The sequence below is a fragment of the Hemicordylus capensis genome, chromosome 2 (genome assembly GCF_027244095.1).
Source record: "Hemicordylus capensis ecotype Gifberg chromosome 2, rHemCap1.1.pri, whole genome shotgun sequence".
Lineage (NCBI taxonomy): Eukaryota > Metazoa > Chordata > Lepidosauria > Squamata > Cordylidae > Hemicordylus > Hemicordylus capensis.
Genome location: NC_069658.1, coordinates 423098168 through 423121327, shown reverse-complemented (window position 1 = coordinate 423121327; position 23160 = coordinate 423098168). Strand labels below are relative to the sequence as shown.

Here is a 23160-nt window from a genome sequence, read left to right as displayed (position 1 = left end):
TGCACGGTTAAAGATGTGGAAACTGAAACGTTGGTTTCTTTCAGTTTTCTGCCCGAATGTGGACAAACAGCTGTGTCTTGAGATCCGCACTCAGATACTATGTTCTTTGAATTGGTAGATGACCAAATGAAACCTCTTAGGAGTTTTCAGATACCGAATTCAACTATCGGGATAACAGTTACATCCCTACTGGGTTGGGGTGCTCACTGCAATGGCCACCAAATACAAGGCAAATGGAATGTCCACCAAAAACATTTTCATATCAGTTTTTTTAGAGCCCCTGGCTGTTTCAGAGGATGAAAGCCTTTCTACCACTTCTAAAGGGCCAAATAGTACAAGTGCAGCTGGACAATATTACTGCCTTCACATACATTAATAGGCAAGGCGAGATGGTATTGCAATTGCTTTGTGCCCTCGGCATTGATGCATCAGACACCAGATGTGTCGTATAGTGATTAATAATAAAGAGTCTGGACAATGTCTTAACAGACAGTTTGAGTCGCACTTTTGCTCAATAGCAACACAAATGGGAGTTGAGATCCCTTACATGTATTCTCCACGGCCGTTGATTGGTCATGTAGTAGCACGCCTGTTGGCCACTCTGGTATCATGCATTCTGATGACCCCATGGTGGCCATGGCGATCTTGGTTTCTCAGGTACTCAAACTGTCAAGAAACAGATAGCACAAGAAGTGGATCTTCTGACACAGGACAACGGCCAAATATTACATCCAGATGTTCTCACATTGCGCCTGACAGCATGGCGAATAGGCTTCTAACAAGGATATTACTTAACCAAAGAAAACTTTCCATGAGATGTAATTAATTGGGAAAGTGTCTGCATTTCAAAAACTATGCAAAAGCCAAAGGTTTCAACCCAAAACAGACTACAATCAAGAAGGTCGTCCTTTATTTGACCATCTTGAAATCTCAGGGTTTGGCAAATGTTTCACTGAAAATCGATCTAGCAGCACTTTTGTTGAATCATCCGGGCTGGGATGGCAAGACTCTCTTCTCACACCCTGATAGCAGAGCTTTCCTACCTCATGAACTTATAGCCGCCTATGCTATGTTCATTCCACTTGTGCCTATGCTTGGTCCACGGCACACTTACCTGGCATAACATTTAAGAACATTTGCAAAGCAGCAACGTCGTCCACAGAGTGAACATTAATCAAACATGCTATAGACTTATGCTTTTCAGCCAAGGCTAACTTGGGTAGAAGTGTGTTAAGGCGGGTGTTAGAACGACTGCTACTACATTCTCTACCAAAGGGAGCTAGTTGAACAGCCATTCTTATGGATCTCAACGGATCACGATCAGGTTGGTCACCTGTAACTTATGATCTGGTAGTGATCCGTTGACATCCATAAGACGCTCCCAAACCGCCTTGCTTTAGTAGTGTTTCCGTTAGGAGTGTGCATGTAATAGGATTACAAAAGTGAACATGCCAACTAAGGATGATTGTCCTCATCAGCGGTCATCCAAGAACTGAGGAACATGGCGTCCGGCCCGCCTTACATAGCACCACGCTGGAGGTGGGGTGCAGACACCCCCAGGAGATGCAGCATTCTACTGTGAGGATCCTGCACAGGCGCAGTACCCATTCTTATAGATGTTAGCGGATCACTTCCAGATCATAAGTAACAGGTGAGCGACCTGTTCTTAAGAACTATTGCTCTGTAAGAGATGCGCAACCTAAAATGTAGTTCTTCAGAATAATGGTTTTAACCTGACTTTTAACTTGTCTTAAGTAGTAAACTTAATAGTAAAAATGCTACATATTAGTTTGGATATGTTTGTCTAAAATATTTCCTACTTTTCCACTCGTAGGGAGCTGAGAGTGTAATTGAAACTATATTACTATCCTTAAAACATATTATTAATATATTCAAATAAAAACAGAATAAAATATTTGAGATGATTTCATTATACACTGGATAAATCACTGCTAGAATGTCCCTGTGTAGTCTAAGAGTTGCCTGTGATTATTGTTCACTTATTCCTAGGGAGAATCTATCCAAGGATCTTTACTTGATGTCTCAAATGGACAGTGATCAATTTATTCCAATATGGACAATTGCCAACATGGAAGGAATAAAGAAATTGACAACAAATATGGATCTTATTGTGGAAATACTGAGATGTACGTTTAAATCTTCTTACTAGCTGTACTGAGAGCTGTATTTACCAGCTTGTGGTCTGTATGTCCCTCTTGTGTATGAACTGACTTTTGTACTGTTCTAACAGATTTTGTAATTGCACAGTAATTGGTTGCTAGTTGTATAAATGTAATCTATCCAAAATGCACATGGAATCTGCTTTGGTGACTAATCAAACTACCACTTGGGCCCTGGGTATTGAAGAGAACGTCTCCGTCATGAACCCCACTGCCCATTGAGATCATCGGGAGAGGTCCATCTGCAGTTGTCACCGGCTCGTCTGCTGGCTACTCAGGGACGAGCCTTCTCCGCTGCTGCCCCAAAGCTTTGGAATGGGCTCCCTGCTAAAATAAGAGCCTTCCCATCTCTGACAACTTTTAAAAAGTCTTTAAAGACGCTTCTATTCACCCAGACTGTAAATTAAATATTGTTTGAATAGTTTTAACATGTTCTAAAATATTATTTTAAAATTATAAATGGTTAAGTTTTAACGTTTTCGGTATAATTTATTTTGTTTTAACATTTTGATTTTTCTGTTTGTTTTCTTTGTAAACCGTCCAGAGACGTAGGTTTTGGGTGGAATAAAAATGTGTTAAATTAAAAAAAAAGAGACTTTTAAAAAAAAACACCCCTTTCTAACTAATAGAGTTCCTTTGTATTGATGTAGTAGTCTGTACTAATAGATGCATGTTCATAACTGAAGAACTTAGTAAGACATTGAAGTGTAACTGGCAGCCTGATTTGAGACTGCTTTGGTGCACTTTCTAGGTAAAGACTTACACATTTTGAACTATGCCTTGTTGAAGAGAAATGCCATCTACCCTGGCAACAGGTGTGTTTCAGAGGCAGGATGTTATTAGTGGATATATCTGGAGCAGTGCCTGTTTTGGTTGCTGTTTCAGAACCCCAACTTAGTGTTGGACAAAAGGAGTTACCTTTAATAAGTGTGTGCTTGTGTTCTTAAGGTCTAGCAATGTTGTATGCATTCCTGCCATTTCAGAAATGATTGAGATTTGTGCCTCTGTTATTAAAATTTAGCTTCTCCTATGGTTCAAGTGGATGAGCGAGGAGAAAAGGTTAGGCCAAACCACAAGCGCTGCATTATTATTCTCCGTGAGATTCCTGAAACTACACCTGTAGAGGTAAGGTACATGTTTTGAAATGTATTAGAAATCCCACAACTTACTAATCTGCATACAAATGCAGCTATATATATCACCTATTAAGATATACTTAAAATTTATTACTAATTCTGAATTGGTGTCTGAATAAAAGTATTATTTGAATCTAAGCTTTTGGGGGACTTGCATCTTGCCACTGAAAAAGTTCAGTTTTGGTTCATTCTAGAGATGTGCATTGTAGTTGCATGCATGTTTCTTGTTCATCACAATAACTCTGAGATGAGCTCATGGAAATAAGAAAACTTTTTTGACAATGATTGCTGTACATTTGAAAAATAGCTGTATCTCACTCACCACATGCTTGCTTATAGTAGACTGTTCTTTTAAAAGGAAATTTGAGTTGTGTTAATTTTGCTAGTTATATGGGTAACTTGTTTGTAATATCCTTTCAGCTGTGGGGTATACCCCCTCAACTGTAGTGAATATAGGGTGCTCTTGGAACAATCTAGCTCAGTTTTGCAGAAAGGCCAATAGACCTGGGACATTGCATGACACTAGCAGTTAACATAGATGTATCTTATTAAACTTGTTTTGGAAACTGAAATAATGTAATGCTGCTAACAAGGTTGGCATGCATTCCTTATAAAGATGCATCTTTTACTTCAATGTAAGCACAGTGGAGGCTACATGTTAGTGTGGATAACAGTATCTCACTCAGTTTAAATGTTAGAGAATAATAGATTTCTCAAGCTGGAAGGGTCCTTGGAGATCTGCTAGTCCACCCCTGTTTTTTTCTTTGTAGTAGCTGTAAAGTATTAGAAACCAAAATGATCAATATAGTTTTGATAGTTGTGTGTGTATATCCTAATTTAGCTCTGAGCACAGATGGCAAATGTTCCTGTTGACAGATAACACCTGTCCCAGGAAATTGGGGGAAAAACAGTGAGGACTGGGTTACTATTATTTAACAGCTGTTGTAATTCACATCATCTTCATATTTTTGCCCTAGGAGGTAAAGGCACTGTTCAAAAATGAAAGCTGCCCCAAAGTGATAAGCTGTGAGTTTGCTCACAATAACAACTGGTATGTTACATTCCAGTCAGATACTGATGCACAGCAGGTAAGAGCACCATGTGAAGTTTTGCATTTTACAGGGCTTTCACTTGTTGCTGAAATGTGTAAGTTATAAAAGATAATTTGCTTAAGTTTAGGCATTGAGTTGTGCAGCATCAGTTGTCTGAGCAGTTTTGCTTACAAGTTAGAGCTTTTCAACTAATATTACAGATATTCAGTATTACTAGCTGAAGTCGGATGACTTAATTTGTCGTGATACATTGTGTATTCCTCAATTGCAATAAGATCATTTGCAAACTGCAGTGGGCTTATTGGTTGGGGTAATTGCTTACCCCTTGCATAGAATGTGAAACTGAAATTAACATGCACTTGTTCCCTGCTAACTGATCAAAGAGGCACCTTTTTAAAGTGGTGGTGCTCTCTATTTAGCAGGGGGAGAGCAACTGGCCCTATCCATCCCCAGCACCTCATCTCTCCAGAGGCTGTTGCTGGCGTCTGTCTTACATTTCTTTTTTAGATTATGAACCTTTGGGGACAGGGAGCCATATTATTTATATCTATGTGAAACGCTTTGGATACTTTGGTTGAAAAGCAGTATATAAATGTTTGTCATATTTGTACTCATTTTTGTATGTGCAAAAAACCCCACACTCGCCAACCAACCTATTACTGATTCCATTGTGTTTGCTCTGATTTTATTTCTGTACTGCCAAAAGGAAATCATTATTAGGTGCTGTTTTTGTTTGCTTTGCTTTGTCATGCTCAAGCAACCTACGCAAGTGGTCGTTGTTTCTATAACATAAGAGTGTATTTGACCCTCATACCAAATTAGTAAAGTACTTTTTTCTTTTTTGGTCAAGTGAGGGTTTTTTAAAAACACGATCGTGTCTCAAAGGCCAGGGCAGTCATCAACAGTTTTGAGTCCATGTCCTTAAAAGTGATTGTGATGAAAGCAGACCACAGATACATGGAGCCAGAAGCTGGGAAGAGGGGTGAAAATTATCAAATGTGGGTCATGACAAAATACGTGTGCGTGTGTGTGCGTGTGTGTGTGTGTGTGTGTGTGTGTGTGCTTGTGCACACAAATTTGTCTGTAAATGGAGATGTCACAACAGAAGGCATGAATCACAGCTAATCCAGGAATGGGTGGGTAGATAGTGTGTCTCCTACATCCCTCTCCAGACATGTTCTCACAGGACAGTTGATGTCATTTGGCCACTGTGGCATGGATCAGCATAGCTTATCTAGGAGGTGGTGGTGAAAAATTGGCTCTTAGTAGTGTGGTAGTTATCCCTGTGTTGTACATAATATCTGACTCTGAAATGTTGTGTCCAGAAATCTCATTATCTTGGATATAACTAGTCCTTCTGTACAAAAAGGCACCCAGCTGAGTTTAAGTGTTTCAAACTGAGTTTTTCTAAGAAAAATTCAGTGTTCCATAGATGGTACTTGATTGTGGTTCCTTGTAACTTTAACAAGTGTATTTAGAATTAGTGGTGTGCACGGAACTGCCACGGCACGGTCCGGCACGGAGGGGGGTCTACCTTTAAGGGCGGGGGGGTAGTACTTACCCCTCCCGCCGCTCTTCCCCCTCCGGCGCTGTGTTTAGGAGCGAAGTTTTGGGGGTGGCAGCGTTCCTCCCTGCCACCCTGCCCCCGTTGTTGCCCGGAAGTCTGGTAAATACAAGCACGCATGCGCTTTTCGCGGCACGCGCATGCGTGCTCGTATTTACCAGACTTCCGGGCAACGACGGGGGCAGGGTGGCAGGGAGGAACGCTGCCACCCCCAAAACTTCGCTCCTAAATACAGCACCAGAGGGGGAAGAGCGGCGGGAGGGGTAAGTACTACCCCCCCCGCCCTTAAAGGTAGACCCCCCCCAGTGGACCGGTCTGGTTCCGAACCGGTTTGGAGGCCTCCAACATAGTCTCAGAACCGGTTCGTGCACATCCCTATTTAGAATGAGTTGTAGAAGTGTTAAGCAAACAAAAGCTGTTTCGTTAGAAACTCCAACCAAACTCCACTGCTTTATATGGCAAACAGTCTAACTGTCTTCAAAGTAATACAGATTTTTCTTGAGAACTCTGTTAGTGTAACTGGAATGTACTTAAGTCACTCTGTAATCTGTATCATGTCTTCAGAAATTATATTTTGTCAAAATGGATTTCTTAGTTGATGTATTTCTTTGCATACAGGCTTTTAAGTACTTACGGGAAGAAGTCAAAACCTTTCAGGGCAAGCCAATAATGGTAAGTCTTCTCATGTATTCCCAGATTTTAAGGCACATTTTAATGTTAAGGATCTTAATTGCTTTTATAGATTCAAAGAAAGGTTAGACATGTTGGTGAGACTCAAGATGAAGAATTATTGCTTTAATTATGTTTTGGAGGCAATTGTAGATTTAAGTATAGCTGGCACCAGTCCAGATCCAGCATTAAATATCATGATTAAAGAAAACCATGGAAGGCCAAGGAGGAAAGCCTATGCCCTGTTCCACATGTCCAAATGATAGCTGAATGTGAACTGGAGTTGCTCCATGTAACACTGGGGCTCAGACATTTCCTCTCGAGGTTGCTAATTCATATATAATTTGATAGTTTAGTCAGATGGAGGATTGAAGAGTCCAGCCTTGCTTACAAAAGTATTGAATAGTGGCCAACATCCAGACTATCTCTCTGCCAGTGCACCAATGCTCTGTTTTGTGGGGGTGGGTCATGATTGACAAATGCCTCTTCCCCTTTGAAGCTCCCTGTGCCTCCCAAAACTATCTCCCTCAGGTTTGCTAGACCCTTGGGGAGATGGTTTCCAGAGGCATAAGTGGCTGAAGAATGAAGAGGTGATGGCCAAAAATCATCCCTCGCCCATCATGCAATGGAATACATCAGTGAAGGGTTACTCTGGATGTGGCTAGTAAGTTGGAATTGTTGAAGCAGCACACACTGCAGGGGAAGTTCTGCATTGAGCTTCTGCTCTGCCTGAAGTACAACAATGTTTCACTTTGCTTGGGTCTGCCTCTAAGAGTGATTTTAGAGGTAGTTGATGAGTTTGTCGTGAATACATAAGCAAAGTTATAAACTTTGAAGTTAATCTACTGTTCAAATTGCTTTTTTCATTCACCCTTTTAAAGTAATTTGTGCACAGACAAAACCAGTGCTGTGGAATAGCTCAATGGGCTAATCCTCTCTAATAAAACACTTGGTGTCCGTCCGTGGATGGACACCAAGCGTGTGTCCGTGCCTCCCTGCCCTGTTCTGCGCCTGCGCTTTGCGCAGGCGCAGAACAGGGCAAGGGAGACACGCTCGCCGGTACCCGGCAGCCATCTTGGGCAGCCAGAAGCGGCCACCCCCGAAGAAGCTGGAAAACTGGAGTCGGGGTAAACTGGGCGAGGCAGCGGCAGAGCCGCTGCCTCGGCCAAAAGAGACGGAGGCCGGGGGCGGAGCGGAGGCCACTTAAATATTTTTTAAAAGGCACCCGCAGCCGACGCTGCCGACCCTCCCTCCCAGCTGACCCCCCCCCAATTAAGGGCCAAATCGGCCCAGCCACTTGCCCCCTGCAGCTTCCGCCGCCGACCAACCACCTGCCCACCCAGCTGCCGATACCTCCTTGCCCCCGGAACACGTCCTCCACTTGATCTGCTGCTCAATTAACAGAAGGAGAGAGGTGCTCACATGCAGAGCTCCACTCTCTTTAAAGTCTCTTCCCGAACTGGCGCTTTGCGTCCTTGCCACCCAAACCGCCAGTTCGGGAAGAGACTTTAAAGAGAGTGGAGCTCTGCATGCGAGCACCTCTCTCCTTCTGTTAATTGAGCAGCGGATCAAGCGGAGGACGTGTTCCGGGGCAAGGAGGTATCGGCAGCTGGGTGGGCCGCGGGCGGTTGGTCGGCGGCGGAAGCTGCGGGGGCAAGTGGCTGGGCCGATTTGGCCCTTAATGAGGGAGGGAGGGGGAATGGTAGCGGGGGGACAGGAGAGCCGTTACTAGGGCCCGTTATTCAATGGGCCAAAATTAACTAGTATAGAAATAATTACTGTGATTTTTTTTCTATCACTCTTCCTCCCCTTTCCCCCCACTTCCATTATCCCCTTTCCATTACTCTAGTGCAGACTTATTCCGTGTTATGTCCCCATCACAATGTATGATGAAAGTAGCATGCTTTGCTCTTTTTCCTACAGGCCAGGATAAAAGCCATCAACACGTTTTTTGCAAAGAATGGTTACCGGGTAGTGGATTCCAGTGTGTATGCTCAGCCTGTCCAAACACAAGCACAGTTTGCCTCACCACTGTTTATGCAGCCTGTATATAGTCCTCAGCAGTACTCCATCTACAGTATTGTGCCTCAGACATGGTCTCCAAACCCTGCACCTTATTTTGAAACACCACTGGTAAGCTATAACTTCTTGTATTTCAAAGGCGAATTGTTGGTTCTAAGACTGAAAAATGTATGTAAAACACTGCTGAATGGTTTTTAAAGGGTTGCTTATAGAATCTCAAAACACTGTCCTGTCTCGTAATGGAATAGCAATGTTAATTTTAAATTTGAGCCTCCTCCAGGATGAACTGCAACTAATGAATGTGCTGATGTGAACATCCTACTATTTGCTTTTTTGTGGCCTGGGAAGTAGAACACAATCTCAGTTCTAGGAGTTTGCCATCATTCCAGATCAGTGAGAGACACACTGTATCTTCACAGAGACTCAAACCCACAGACTGGGACTGGGGTACAGAGAAGTTGGATAGCTTTGCTAGATAGGGGCACCCTCAGCTAGCACTCCAAAGTTCTTCTCGGGTAATGTAGACTTGATGGAGATTTGCCGTTGAGGGTAGAACCCCCAGGCTTTTCTCCTTGCCAGAGCTAGCAGGTCTTGTTGGCTCACACCTGGCTAGCCTTTGCAAATCTATCAAGAGAATATCCTCAAACAGTATAGGGCTTCCTTGTTGAAGCAGAGGATTTAGGTAAAAGGTGAAATGATGCAGTTGGTAAAAGTGGGGGGAGGAAAACGCTCCTACTTAGTTTTGAGCACACAGATGTGGTGGTGTTGCAATTCCTACTATTCATGTACATGAATCTTTTGCTTTAGTGCAGTGGTTCCTCTCTACTACCTCCTGATAAACTTTGCGTACTTCACAGGCTCCCTTTCCCAATGGTGGATTTGTGAACGGCTTCAGTTCACCGGGATCATACAAGACAAATGCTGCTGCGTTGAGTTTAGGTCGCACATTCCATAGAAATCGGTAAGAAAATTAGCAATACATTTGTGGGACTCCCAGGAATCTTCAGGTTTTTTTAAATCCTGTGCACTTGTTTTGCTAGTCATTAATCTGGTCAGCTTGGCTTTTTCCTTTCCTCTCAGTTTAGTCACTCAGTATTCTAGGTACTGAGAACTCAGAATTTCTAGCAAGAGTTAGTTTCCACAGTCTCTAGGAAGCATCGTTCAGAGATACTACTGAAAGGTGAGTTTGTGACAGGAGAAACCATTGTGTTCTGTGCACTATAGCAATAGAAAGACATGACGGTTGCATTTTAAACTAATACTGCTACTGGGCACATGACATCTATTTTTGTTGTTGATTCACCAAATTGGTCTCCATTCTGATAACTGTAAAGATTGGAGTTTCAATAGACTCATTCATAAAAGGAAAACATAATCCAATATAGGAGAGTAACTCTTAACTGAAAACTGTGCTGTGCTAGTTTAGCACAGTAATTGCTTTTTATGAGATTTCGTTTGGCAGCTGCCTCTGCAGTACACATTTTGAGGGTAAAGTTCATGGCTACCAGTGACTAACAGAAGATGGACTCTGAAACTAAAGTTTTAGTAGCAGCGAGAAACGTATAGGGCAGTGTTTAATTCAAGCTAATCTGAATAGTACGCCTTTTGTAGTGCACTCACTTCACTTACCAGAATCTCTGAGAAGGTGGGCTTAAATGTGTGTTTGGTAGAACCAAATGTTAGTTTTTTGCCTTCACTCCATTGTTAATTAAAAACGTGTGCAAGTGTTTGTACTGACTTAAATTGGTATATATCACTAGAAACCATGGCTGCTGAGAGTTGCACTTTCTAGTTTTATAAGGCCTGCTAAGAGTTTCCCACAAGCTGCTATTCCATTTCATTGTACACAATCTGGGAAGGGCTATAGCTGAGTGGCAGAGCATGTGCTTTGTATTTAGAGCTCCTAGGTTCAATCCTTGGCATTTCCAGATAGGACTGAAAGAGAGAGCCTTAACAGCCCCTTCCAGTCACTATAGACAAGACTGACTTAGGTGGAGAAAAGGTATGGCAGCATCTTGTGTTAAATGTCACTGAATGCGGACTTCCAGATTCCAAAGGGAAAGACACTGCTGATGGACCAACATGGCTGCCTACTTTTTTGCTTCTAGCAGACTGTGATAGAAATTAAAATAGCAATGAACAAACATTATTACAGGTTCAAGAAAGGGTATCATTAAATCAGATGCTCTTCAAACGAAGTTTTAAAGTGTGTGAGCTTCCCTCAGATTGCATAATCTTGGCAGTCATTGAGAAGGCTACACATTCCCCATTATGAGTAAGCTCTCAAAAGAATGAGGTACAGAAGACGCTGTGTTAGTCTTAAAGGATTCTTTACTCATTTGTTTTGGGAGCTCACAAAAGGGCTTTGACTTGCTTCAAATGAAATACATGGATTAGTGAGCTGAGGGGGTTTTTTTCTGTAGCTGTAAATAACAAGTACCAACTGCTTTATAAAGCTGTATTGGGCTTTGGAGGAGTTTTATTAACATACTGCAACAAACACATTCTTGTCACTTGAAACTGAATCTGAGCTTAGAATAGATTACCCTAAAACTAATAGATTAGTTTTGTGCCAGTGTAACAGTTTTCTGTTAAGATCTGGGTTTCTTTTAAGTGTTAAAAGAACATTGTGAGATATAGTGCATGCCATGAAGTTTCAACTCCATGCTCCACAAGCCAGTTCACAGTAAGTCATATTAGCCAGTTCTCCCCATCCTCATGATGCCTCCTGCTCAAACTCACTTTACATTCTTGCCAGCTATGTAAGCACTGTGTACTTGTGCAAGTATAGTTAGAATGTGTTTTTCTCTGTGTGTGCATTGCATATGGACGCAGAACTTGCCTTTTTAGTAGTTGATGCTTTTACAAGGATGCTTTTCTCAGGTTATATTCTCTCTGTCCAGCAATTGCCTAGTTTCAAGTGTATTCATCTGATTTTGGACCACAGAGACAGGATCAGGATTATGTTGGTGCTGTGCTCAATAGTCTCCCTCACTGAGCTGGTGGAAGTGTGCTCGCGGATAGTGCCATTCTGGATGTTTATGTTGAGGCTCACTTCTTTGCAGTAGCTGAGGTGTTCATGGCCTCCAGGATGACAATAGCCCTTTTTCAATATCTGGCATTATGGTGTAGGACATACCTTTTGCTTGGTGGTGTGTACTAGGCAGGATGGTGGAGTTGGGGGACGGGCAGGGGAGAGGTTGGGACAGCTCATTACTTCATGGGGTTTAGATTCACCTTCTGCAGAGATGGAGGCCTCTTTAGGATCCTCCCCCCCCCGCCAAGATTGATGGATTCTGGTGGATTTCTGATGGCTCTAGAGGACTCTTCTGTCACCATTACTCGCAGTATGTCTAAGCTCTGGTTGGCCTTTGTGGTGGGTAAAAGGCCTGGGCATTGACAGGGTTGCTTCCAGATGCTCCTTGCCACTAGTTAGAGCCCACACCCAGCCCATCACTGTTTTCAGCGCCTAGAGTGAGACAGATTTGGGTATCATTTGTGTATTTCTGATACTGCAGGAATATATCTCTGTATGACCTACACCAGCAGTTTCGTGCCAATACTAAACATCATGGGGGACATTTTTGAAACATAAGAGACTTGGCTGAAATCACTCAGTGGTGCTTTTTTGAGTCCTCCTTACAAGATATAAAACAGTGCAAGAAAGTACTTCCTGAACCTAGCTGTGAGAAGTGGCCTAAAAGAATACAATGATGAGTGGTATCGAACGCTGCATAGAGGTCCAGCAGAACCAAAAGGGATGCACTTCTGTCCAGCTTAATTTCCCCCCTACCTCTCTCCTTAAATTCATTCATTAAAAAAAATAAGATACAACAGCAGCAATAAAAACAGTCAGTTAAAACCAGAAACAGCAACAAAGCTTGCATTAAAACAAAAATACAATCAAAACATATAGACAAAGTTTGTTTGAAAAGCCAGGTCGTTGAAATAATGAAATACTTAGGAGGGCTAGGGCTAGCTGAATCTCCAGTGGGAGAGCATTGCGAAGTGTGGTGGCCACCCTTGAGAAGACCCTATCCTGTATTATTGCTAGATGAACCTCTGGAAGGGGTGTTAACATGTAGGTAAGCCTCTCTAAATGTTGTCATGAGCCATGTTGATTCATTTGTGGAAAGATGGTCTTTGAGGTATCTTAGTCAGAAGCCATTTAGGGCTTTGAAGGTCATCACCAGCACCTTATATTAGGTCCAGACACAAACTGATAACTAGTGCACCTGCATCAGGATGGGTTCAATGTGTTCTGATGGCCACACTCCTGATAAAACGTTTGCAGCTGCATTCTGGACCAGCTGAATCTTCTAGGCAATGTTCAGAGCAGCCCCAAGTAGAACAAGTTGCAATGATCCAACTAAGATGTAATGAGGGCATGGATCCCTATGGTCAGGTCAGTCTCAGGAAAGGAAGTAGATGGCAAACCAGCTGAAAGCCCCCAAAGGCATGACTGGTGCCTTAACCTGGTATAAGGCCAGGTCCAGAAGGACTCGCAAGCTGCAAACCTGGTGCTTCAAGGTGGAGTGCAACCCTTTCCAGGACAGGTTGATATAACATCCTTGAATAGGGAATCAGCAGTTTTGCTAGCCAGAAAAGTTTATCTGGGTTTAATTTCAGCTTGTTAGTTCAGTCCTTCACAGGCTCAATTCATTCAGAACATCTACTGTGCATCTAGTTGGGGATGGTTACTGATAGACTTAGGTTTCGTCAGCATGCTGATGTCACCCGTCACCCAAGCCCTTGGATAACCTTCACCAGCAACTTCATGTAGATACTAAAGAGCACAGAGGACAAGAGAACTCTGTGGGAAACCATATGCCAGCAGCCTAGAAGCAGGCAAGAGTCACTCAGCATCACCTTCTGGAATGTATGTTGTAGGAATAAACAGTGGCTTCCAAGCCCCATAAGGTGTTTCAGAGGGATTCCATGATTGGTACTGAAAGCCACTGAGGGATCTAGTTTCTGGCATAGAGCATTAGAGCAATCACAATGGTTTATGTCCCCAAATCATGTTGGAAACCAGAATGAAACTGATCTAGACAATCAGTTTCTACCAGGTACCCCTTGAATACCCTGCCACAGCATGCCTGAGCACCTTGCCCAAGATTTGTAGAAGGTCTGTGTGTTCCCTTGGCAGTTGTGGGTTGGATGAATGAGTCAAGAACTGAACATCTCCTTGTTGGGAGATGTAGTGCCCACTCACTTAAAGGTGGCTATGCCACTGTTGAAAAAGCCCTCACTGGACCCTACTGTTCTGGATGATTTTGGGGCTGTGTCCAATCTACCATACTTGGTTAAAGGTGCTCAGATGGGTTGGGGTGGCTAGAGTTTCTGCATGAACTTGAATTTTTCTTGATGGTTCTTATCCAGTCTGATTTTTGAATGGAAACTGCTTTGGTAGCCCAGATTTGACTAACTGTGCTGGGCCCTGGACAAAGGGGAATGCATCCCTGTTGGTTTTGCTGGATCTTGTAGCAGCCTTTAGTTTAATTGGCCATGTTAATTTCTGGGCTGTCTAGCCAGGATGGGACTTGAGGGCCACTGTGTTGCACTGGTTCTAGTCCTACCTGGAGGGTGGTAGAAAGTGGTGCTGGGTAAGTGCTCTTTGGGTTGCTCAGGGTCCCACCTTCCTCCTCCCCCTTGCTGTTAATCTGCATGAGGGTACTTGGAGAGGTCATCTGGAGACTTAAGCTGGGATGCCATCAATATGTTTGAGTGGGTGTTTGTGAATGGGGTGTGCATTTCACACAATCATTTTGTACTTCTGGCAGTATGGTATGGTGTATTTATAAGACTGTAAACATATGTTTCTAAAATGGAAGAATTCAGAATTTAGTTTTTTTAATTGAGAATTGACCCATTCAGCTTCTTATGAGCTGAATTTGAACCAGTATTAAATTTTGATTTTTAAATTTGATTTTAAAATAGTTTTGTATTGTATTTTGTGTGGGTTACATTTTGCTTTTTGGGTGTGTTGTGATTACATGTGTTAAGTGTTGTTACTTGATGATTTAATGCTGTGTTGTGAGACGCCCAGAGAACAATTTATGTGGCAGCTAACAAAGTTGTTTAGGATTAGTATTAGGCACTATCACGAACACAAGCCATTGTCCTGCTACTCCGCTAGCCCCGCCTCTGCCCTCCTGCTACTCACTCTGGCACTTGCCTGCCTGTTGCTCACTACTACTCAGCTAGCATTCAGAGTTGTACTGCCGGTCGCTGAAGAATCTTCTCAGGCTCCGACAAGGGGAGGGGGCCATGCTCTGATCCAACAAAGTGGAATAATCCACTTACGTGATGTTTGGTTAGAGCACAGCCCTGCCCTTGTTAGAGCCCGGGAATAGTTTGACCAGCAGTAGGACTCGAGAAGCTGGTCAGCAGGAGGGTGGCTTGCTGTGCCAGGGATGCTCACTGCTGTCTGCCCTAAGGTAAGACGAGCCTGACAACTGGGGATGGGGAAACGTGTTTTGCATTGACCTTGACATGGCAACTTTTAGTATGTTGTTTCTTATGGGTGCCTCAAAGGTTCCATTTGCACATACTTTCAAGTTCGGCCTTATTTTTACTGGACTAAATGGGAAAGGGTTTCTTCAGATATTTGCCTATTCTGATATGCTTCATAACTTTTAAAGATCCTGTTCAGGAGGAAATAGGAAGATTCTGCCATGCAGCTTAATAATAAAAGGAAAGCAACTGTTCTGATAATACAAAGTACTAAGGAGGATGGCAGCATCCTGGTGCCTTGTTATGTAACCTGTAAGCCTGCTGTTGATTGGTGCTACACAAATAGGAGGTACTACAGCAAGGTGGTCAAGGGGTTCTCACTGAAAAGATGAAGGGGGTGAGGTGACTTTTTTGGGTGGGGGGAGAAATTATCTGCCTAGTCTTGCATGAAGCCAGAGCTGTATTTTCTGGAAGAGATGGAGAAGAGGGCCTTTTGAAGAGGTGGGATTGAGCAGAAGCTGAAAGGTGGGTAGGAATTATTACCCTCCTGCTAGCTGGGCAAAGAGGCACCTTTTTAAAGTGGTGGCTCTCAAATTTAGCAAGGATTGAGTAGCTGTCCCTATTCATCCCAGCAGTGCTCCTTCTAGAGGCTGTGGCTGGTGTCACCCTTCTGTTTCCTTTGAGACTGTGAGCCCCATTGTGTGTTGCTGCTGGTGAATGTTGCCCCCATTTGAAAAGTGACACTATTTGAATGTCTTAAACACTTGCATTGGTAATCAGCCTCATTCTACTGTGAAGAGTTTGTGTACCCTTGAAAAGTTAAACAGTCCAACACCAACTGAAAAAAGTTCAGTGAAGAATGCCTTTTTGGATCAATTTATATGGAAAATTATATTGTTTCACTTCACAATTGTGAACCTGCTGACCATCATAGATCTATTTGGTCATAACAGAGATAAAATGCTGATAAACCTTCTTAATCCTTAGTGTATTGATGGCTTTAGAGGATAAAATTCGATTAGTTGTAGAGATTGGAGTATCTCTTTGTGCTCTTGGTAATTAAATATCCATTTTCTTTTATATATTCTCCAGTGTGAAGACGCATTTCCGGTTGTCAAGTAGCTCTGAACACACTGCAGAAGTAGCATCCACAGTCACGGCGGTGTCAGGGGATGGGCAATTGCACAGAGCCAGCTCAAGGAACTTTCAGACAGAACGGCCAGCAAACACATTCTCAGGACATCAAGAGCAAAGCTATTCACCGAAGGATTCCCCCATTTCTCAGATAGAGCAAAATGGTGACTATGGCAGGGGCAGGTAAGGTAGAAAGAAGTGTACTTCACAATTTCTGCTCATTATGTGAAGCTGCATTATAGTGTGAGTTCATAGCTCCATCTTAGCCCAGTATTGTCCACTCTGACAGAACGTGGCTCTCCTGAATGTCTAGTAGAGATTCTCCCTAACCTTACTGCTGTGTTGCTTTTTAACTGGTGATGCTGGAGACTTGAACCTGAGACCACCTGTATGCATGCAAAGCATGAGCTCCGCCATTAAACTGTTCCTCTCCTTCCCCTCCCACCCCCACCCCTGGGCAAATGACAGTAAAAGGAAAGAAGATGAGCAGACATTTAATGACACTAGTAAATACTTGACAACTCAAGCAGTATTTAGAATATAGTTAGAAAGTGTTCATTGAAGCTTTTCTGCTGCTTTTTGCAGGAGGAACATTTTCAGAGGTCGGAGGAGACGGGAAGATGATAGACTTTCAGTGAGTATCTAGGGCTTTTACTGCAGGAAATATTGGGACCATAAAGCAGATCCTGCTTCATGTGACAAAACTGGATCTGTCTTTGCTTCTTTATGGTCTCTGTGCATTCACACCTTGGGACCTGCTTCTGTACAGAACATATTTGGAACCTTCAAGAGCTTGACCAGAATAGTTTTGGTGTGAGCCATGTCTCTGTGGATCATTAGCACATGTGTGACCTGTTCTTCCAACTTCAGTCTTGGAGCCAGCAGTCCAGCCCTTCAGCCTTGACAATTCCTCCAATGAGGACAGTGCATCCTCACTGATTTGAGTTTCAAGATCCTGAGAAAATGCAAAGCATCTGCTCATCCCTGGTGAGACTGAGAGGGAGCACAGCAAAGTTGCCTTCTCAGGATATATGTAGCACACCTTGCTCCAATTAACCTCTCATACAATGGATTCAGCAACTTATCCCTCTTCCTACAATTCACTCATACCCACCTCTTCACACTCGGCATATGCCATTTGACTCCAGACACCTTCTTCATTGTCAACCAGATCTGAATCATTCCTTTCTGCACTTGGGACATCCCAGTGGGTCAAGCGCACCTGTCCCGCACTGGACATGTGTGACATCCCACAGGAGTTGTCAAGACTCTCAACCCATTAGAGAAAAGTGTTATTCTCTTATGTGGAATACCTACTACAGATACCATGATCTTAATACCAGGCATCATGCTTCTTACCTCTCGACCTCTTGCGAATGTTTTCCCCACCATTGCAGATTAATTGCTGCCATGGGCATCAGTCTCCACTGCAAAACCAATGCATTGGGACTGTGAATGGCATCAACCTCACCATACCCATTGTCGCCCCTATTAAGACCTAGAGCACCAGCCCTATCCTAACCCATTGCCTTCAGCAATCTATTCAACCCCTTGCCTCAGTTCCAGTTGGTATTCTGCCAACTACCATCCACCTATCATCAAAATCTTGGTTGTTCATCAAATAGCTATCTTGCCAGTTGTCTAGTACCCATCCTCTGGCCTCCAAACCTCCACCTCAAGCTTACTTCTCTTGGTCAGAACTTTGACATCCGAGCCTCTTCCACAGTTCAGCTCTGAGTTTGATACCTCTCCTTCCCTCACCTTTAGTGCTGCTTCTGGATTTTCATTGTTTTGAGATTCTACACCTGCCTCTCATTCTGAGGATCTCCTGGTTCTATACCAAGCAACTAAACTACATGGCTAACTTGTAGGCCTGAAAGTACGGAAGCCCTCTTCCATCTACTCATAATGTGGTATTCCAGCTTGTCTAATGAGATGCTCACTCCATCAAGAACCTACCAGTCCTGATGAGTAAATGTTAGCTGCAAGTTTAGCCCTCTATTTGTCTTGCATTAATGTGTTTAATCCCCTTTAATGATGTCCAACTTAGTGGCCAACTCCGCAGCTTGTGGCAGCAAATTCTATAGATTATGTGCTCTGTGAAAAGTACTTCTTTCTGTCTTAAATCTCCTGCAGATCAGTTAATTGAATGACCCCTGGTTCTAGTGTTCTGAGGAGGCTTGGGATTCTGTTCACTCCTGTCCCCAGTCCTCCTGGAACTGGTGCATCTCTGGAACTGGTACATTTCCACACACATTATTCTGTCTGCTGTTCAGATCACCCCAACACCTTATTTATTTTATTTATATGCCACCCTTGCAAAAATGATTCAAGGTGGTTTTGTACCTTGGCAGATGCTCAGCAGATGCCTCTCATGAGTGGAGTATCTTTTCCCTCTCCTCCATCCAGACATCAAAGCTTGGGGTGCTCCATCTATAGACTTGCTTACCACACACCAGAATGGCTTGTGAACCCAGTTTTGCAGCAGAGCAGACCATGTTGCCCTGCCACTTGGATATGCGTTGCTCCTTTCTTAGACCCAGGGACTCCTAGTGTCTTTCCCCGACTATTTCCCCTGCTTCTGAGAATCCTTAAAGATGCAAGCAGACCAAGCCATCTGTATCAAGTGGGCTGTTAAATTTTTTGTACATCCGTTTCTAATAAGTCTTCTCAATTTGGAGTTTTATTTATGTACTAGCTTAACCTGCGCAGAGCATCTGCATGCTAGTACCTGATTGCTCCTCTCACCCCCTGCCACAACCTGCCTCACCTCAGATATCTCTCTACCCTCACCTGAGCTGCACTCCTGCTCCTTCTCCATCCAGTTGCTTCCATCCCCCTCACCCCTCTTGGTCATTCCTCCATCCCTTTACTCCGTCCCCCTCACCCCCCTTGGTTGCGGCTGCAGCGTTGCTGGTGCCTAGGGCCAAGCTGCAGCCCTCCTCTTGCTCCTCCCCACAGGAGCCACAACGGTTGACTGGGCCCTTCCTTGCTGCCGCCGCCGCCATGGCTGCTCGTTCCCCTCAGGCTGTTGACAGGCCTGGGCCTGTCGCTCACCCTTCCTTCTTTCTCTCTTGCCCTCCCTTCTTTTTCTCTCTCCTCCACTCACTCTTCGCCTCTGTCTTGCTTCAGTTCTTCCTTTTCTTTCTTTCTCTCCTTCCCTCCCTTCCTGAGTTAACAGATCTTGTTCATCTTGTTTCCTCATCTAATTCCCACTATGGCAGCCTCCTTCTTCTGAAGGGGATCTTTCCTCCTTCATGATCCCTCTCTTTGCAGACCCCTGCCCATTATTGTTTTAGATAGATTTCTCTTCTCTACGATCAAGAACATCTTCCAACCGGTAATAGTCGCATTCCAACTGACTTTAACCATCACAGGCTCTTCCTCCCTATCTGTATATGCAATCCCTACTGCCCAGTCAGGTACTTCTTCTTGTGAACTCTTGCAAGAGCTGCCACACACAGGATTAGCCACAGGTATGCCTTAGAGAATTATATAGAGAGATATTGTTTTATTGCTAGCTATTAGCAATATTGTACTAGAGAGGCAGAATACATAAATCCTGATGTTACTGTGATGATCTTGTCAACCATGGTTCACCATGGTAGAGGTGTGCATGAAGTGGATTTTGTTTTGTTTCAAGCTCTAAACAAAACACACAAACCTCAAATTGATTAGTCAAAACACTTGGAACATAGTTCAACACTTTATGAGTTTGCAAGTATTTTAGCCATAGGGAACAACGGGGAACTCATTGTGGGAGCGACCCCAGGGTGATGCTGCCACAGATGCGGCAGCATCCCAGACACAGTAGGATGCTTAGGGTCCTTCCCCTTGCTGATCTGTGCCCAACTGTGGGTGCAGACATGGTGTGGGCCACCATGGCGGAGCTCAAAGTGGTCCCACGCCACACTGCCATCAGTCTGGGACCATTTCAGTGGTGGTGGTACTACTGGGGCTGCTGGTTTCTTCTGGGGGTGGCCACCACAACTGCTGCCCTTGGTCGAGGGCTGAGAAAATACAGAATGACTTTTTTCTGCACCACCTCGACCTGGAGGCTTGCAGAAAGCAAGGGAGATTGGAGAAGATGGTGAGATTGTATCAGCTGCTACTAGCCCAGCCAGATCAATCGCCAGCTCGTGTGTAGGCACAGGAAGGTCTTCTTCCCTGACAGGGGAGGACCTCCCCCCTAATTCTATCTCATCTGCCACAAGCAGCTGTGCTGTGCGCGACCAGGCAGCTCTGGAAAGGTTACTCTGTGTAGCACCACAGCAGTGGGGACAACTTGGGGGAGTAGGCCCCTCTTGCTGTCACCCATGACAACCAGCAGCATCACGCCTCCCTCTCCTAGCTCTCTGCTTCTGGCTCTATTTCATATCCTCCCAGACAACTTGGGTTGGTTTTGTTTGTTTTTTAAATTGAAGCCCTAATTCTGAGTGGAGGGGGGAGCATCTTTAAGGCAGGTATTTAAAAAAGGGGTGTGGGGTTGGGGTAGTGTATTTATGCTGTGTGCACCACACACAGTGCTATCGATAGCACTGTACACACACAAGAGCTAGGAAAAAATCCCCCCCCCCATAAAGAAACCAGCTTTGTTGGAGAGGGGGCTTTTTTTGGAGGGGAGTGAGCAACTTTGGGGAAGGTCAATGGGAGAGGGGATTATTGTGTCCTATCTCCTAACCCATTCCTCCTTTCCTACAGTACTACCTGGCTAGTACCTAATCCTCCATTCCCCATACTACGTCCTATTTAAAGAAATCTAACCTGGCCAAGGTTGGGGTGCTTACTTTCCAGCGACCAGTGTCTTCTCCTGGAGTCTGGCCAGGTACTGCTCTTGGAGGCAGTTGGGATTAGCAGGCACTCTGGGGCTCAACAGGTGGAGGAAGGGCAGGTGGGTGTCATTAAGAGAAGAAAAGGGCACGCAGCAGCAACAGAAAAGGTGGTGCAGCTTGGGGTTGCAAAAGAAAAAAATGTCTCAGCACAGCATCCCATTTATTAAAACCACTAGGAGCTGGCTACAAGAAGCATGGGGTGGGGGTGGGGGGTGGAATCCACAGCACTCAAAGCCACTGGGGCTGCGAGTACAATAAAGAAAAAATTGAAATAGAAAGCTGTTGGCACTGTAAAGAAGAGACAGATAAGCCACAGGCATTCTCTCTCCCGCCACCCCACTCCCAACCACGGTCAGACTCCCGTCTATCAGTTTCACTCTGTCTTGCAGTCAGTCCTGATCCTTCCTCCTCTGATCGGCACACGGTGAGAGGTCAGCAGTCTCTTAAATAAAATTTGAAAATCCCGATGGGGACACAGTTGCCCATGACATTTGATTTAGATGGAAACAAGCCAACCAAGAAGCAAGGAGACTGTAAGCCAATCGGAAGTCGGTGCTGGAAAAACAGCTCTCCAAAATGGCTCTCGAAGCAACTCGACCTCAGCATGGGGTAGTTTATGTTTTGAGCTCAAAATGGCCATTTCATTTCAAATTGATTTGTACATCTCTACAACATGATCCTGCATATTTCCAACACCAGCTACCAACATCTCTCTGAAGTTCCTCATGCTTCTCTACAGGGATGCAAGAAGCATTCTCTTTCACAGTCACTTCATACTCCACTTCATGGTGTTGAGTATCCTGCTGTAGCTGAACTTGCAGCAGATGTTCTACTATTAAGCTTTCTGCTCATCAGTTATACACAGAGATTGGTTTCATTTCTCATCCTTCTCATGAACTTGAGGTTTTCCATCCAAAACAGCTTGTCATTCACTTAGCTTAACCTGTCTCTTCTCCTTGAAAGACTCTAGACTCAGCATCTCAAACCTCTGCATACACCTTGCTGTACTTCTGGCATTCCACAGCTTTCTTGCCTCCAAGCTCATTATTTACCTCATCAGTGGGTTAAACAGGCACCACCAGCATTCTGCATCACAGGAAGAGTCTGTCCATAAGTACAGCATCTCTCTGAAGACAAACGCTATAACACTTGCATTTGTCTGTAGTGGGGACCAGTGTTCTCTATAATTCTATAGTCTCTGTGCAGAACGAGTTTTGTTCTGGGTGGCAGTATCAAGGCAGTATGCGAGCCTTGATGCAACCTGAGCAGGATCTAAAATTAAATGAGCGGACATCAAAGAAACCTGTGAGTGTGTGCACATCTTAGAAGGTACACTGGTGGGGGGTGGTTTGTCAGCATGCTCTTAGGGGAATTGTGCAAGTTCAATGCCTGAACCGGGCTAGAGTCTGTTCACATCCATGGATGAATAGTAACTGCCTTAGCTGAGGATGGCAGTGCCCATGCATGACTGGACACTGACTGTAGAATTTTTTAGGAAGGTAGTGGGCTGAGGCCAGGGGCAGCTCAACAAAGTTCAGGGATTAGCATGCATTTGTCAGACCTGGTAGAGTGCTTGTGGATCAGGGTTGGGATAAGTTGCTGGGTGACCTGATGCAGGTCAACTTCATTAATCAAGTATTGCTATTTGTGGTTCTATGTATCTGTGGTTGTTTTAATTGCCTTCTGGCCTCCGCATCTGCAGATACAAAAGGCCATGTATCTGCCATTTTTGTCTGGCTGGAAATAACATTGGAGGTAATTTCTGGCTGCCATTTTGTGAAAAGGAGCCATTTTGTGGCTGGCTTGGTTTTTAAAAACCCCTTTCCCCCTGTAAAACATAACCCCAAAATGGTAGATTTTGGACTTCTGGGGGGCATTGCTGGACAGCTGGAAACCACACTATAGCACTTTATTTTAATCGAGTCAGCCATTTTCTGTCTCCCTTTTGGCATGATTTTCAAGCCTCCTGGAACCTAAACTTCCTTTTGTCACAATGCCCCGTTATCCATGGTTCCATTATTCACAGTTATAGTGGAGAACAGAACTCCCTGAGGATAATGGGGTTCACTTGTATGCAAGTTGGATGAAGATGGTCAAGTAAAAAAGGCACTGTGA

The 23160-nt window shown here is 44.1% G+C and overlaps 1 protein-coding gene across 10 annotated transcripts in view; it reads left to right on the top strand.

The window, feature by feature from the left end:
• Positions 1-23160, top strand: part of LARP4 (La ribonucleoprotein 4) — a 61274-nt gene that overhangs the window by 28393 nt on the left and 9721 nt on the right. For 9 of the 10 annotated variants that reach the window (XM_053295344.1, XM_053295346.1, XM_053295345.1 and 6 more), the window contains 8 exons: positions 2011-2147; positions 3202-3305; positions 4294-4404; positions 6551-6604; positions 8525-8734; positions 9481-9584; positions 16172-16396; positions 16799-16847. In XM_053295344.1, coding sequence (XP_053151319.1) covers positions 2011-2147; positions 3202-3305; positions 4294-4404; positions 6551-6604; positions 8525-8734; positions 9481-9584; positions 16172-16396; positions 16799-16847 — 994 coding nt within the window. Of the gene's footprint in view, positions 1-2010; positions 2148-3201; positions 3306-4293; positions 4405-6550; positions 6605-8524; positions 8735-9480; positions 9585-16171; positions 16401-16798; positions 16848-23160 lie in introns of those variants that run through there. The other variant, XM_053295347.1, reaches the window with a different exon arrangement.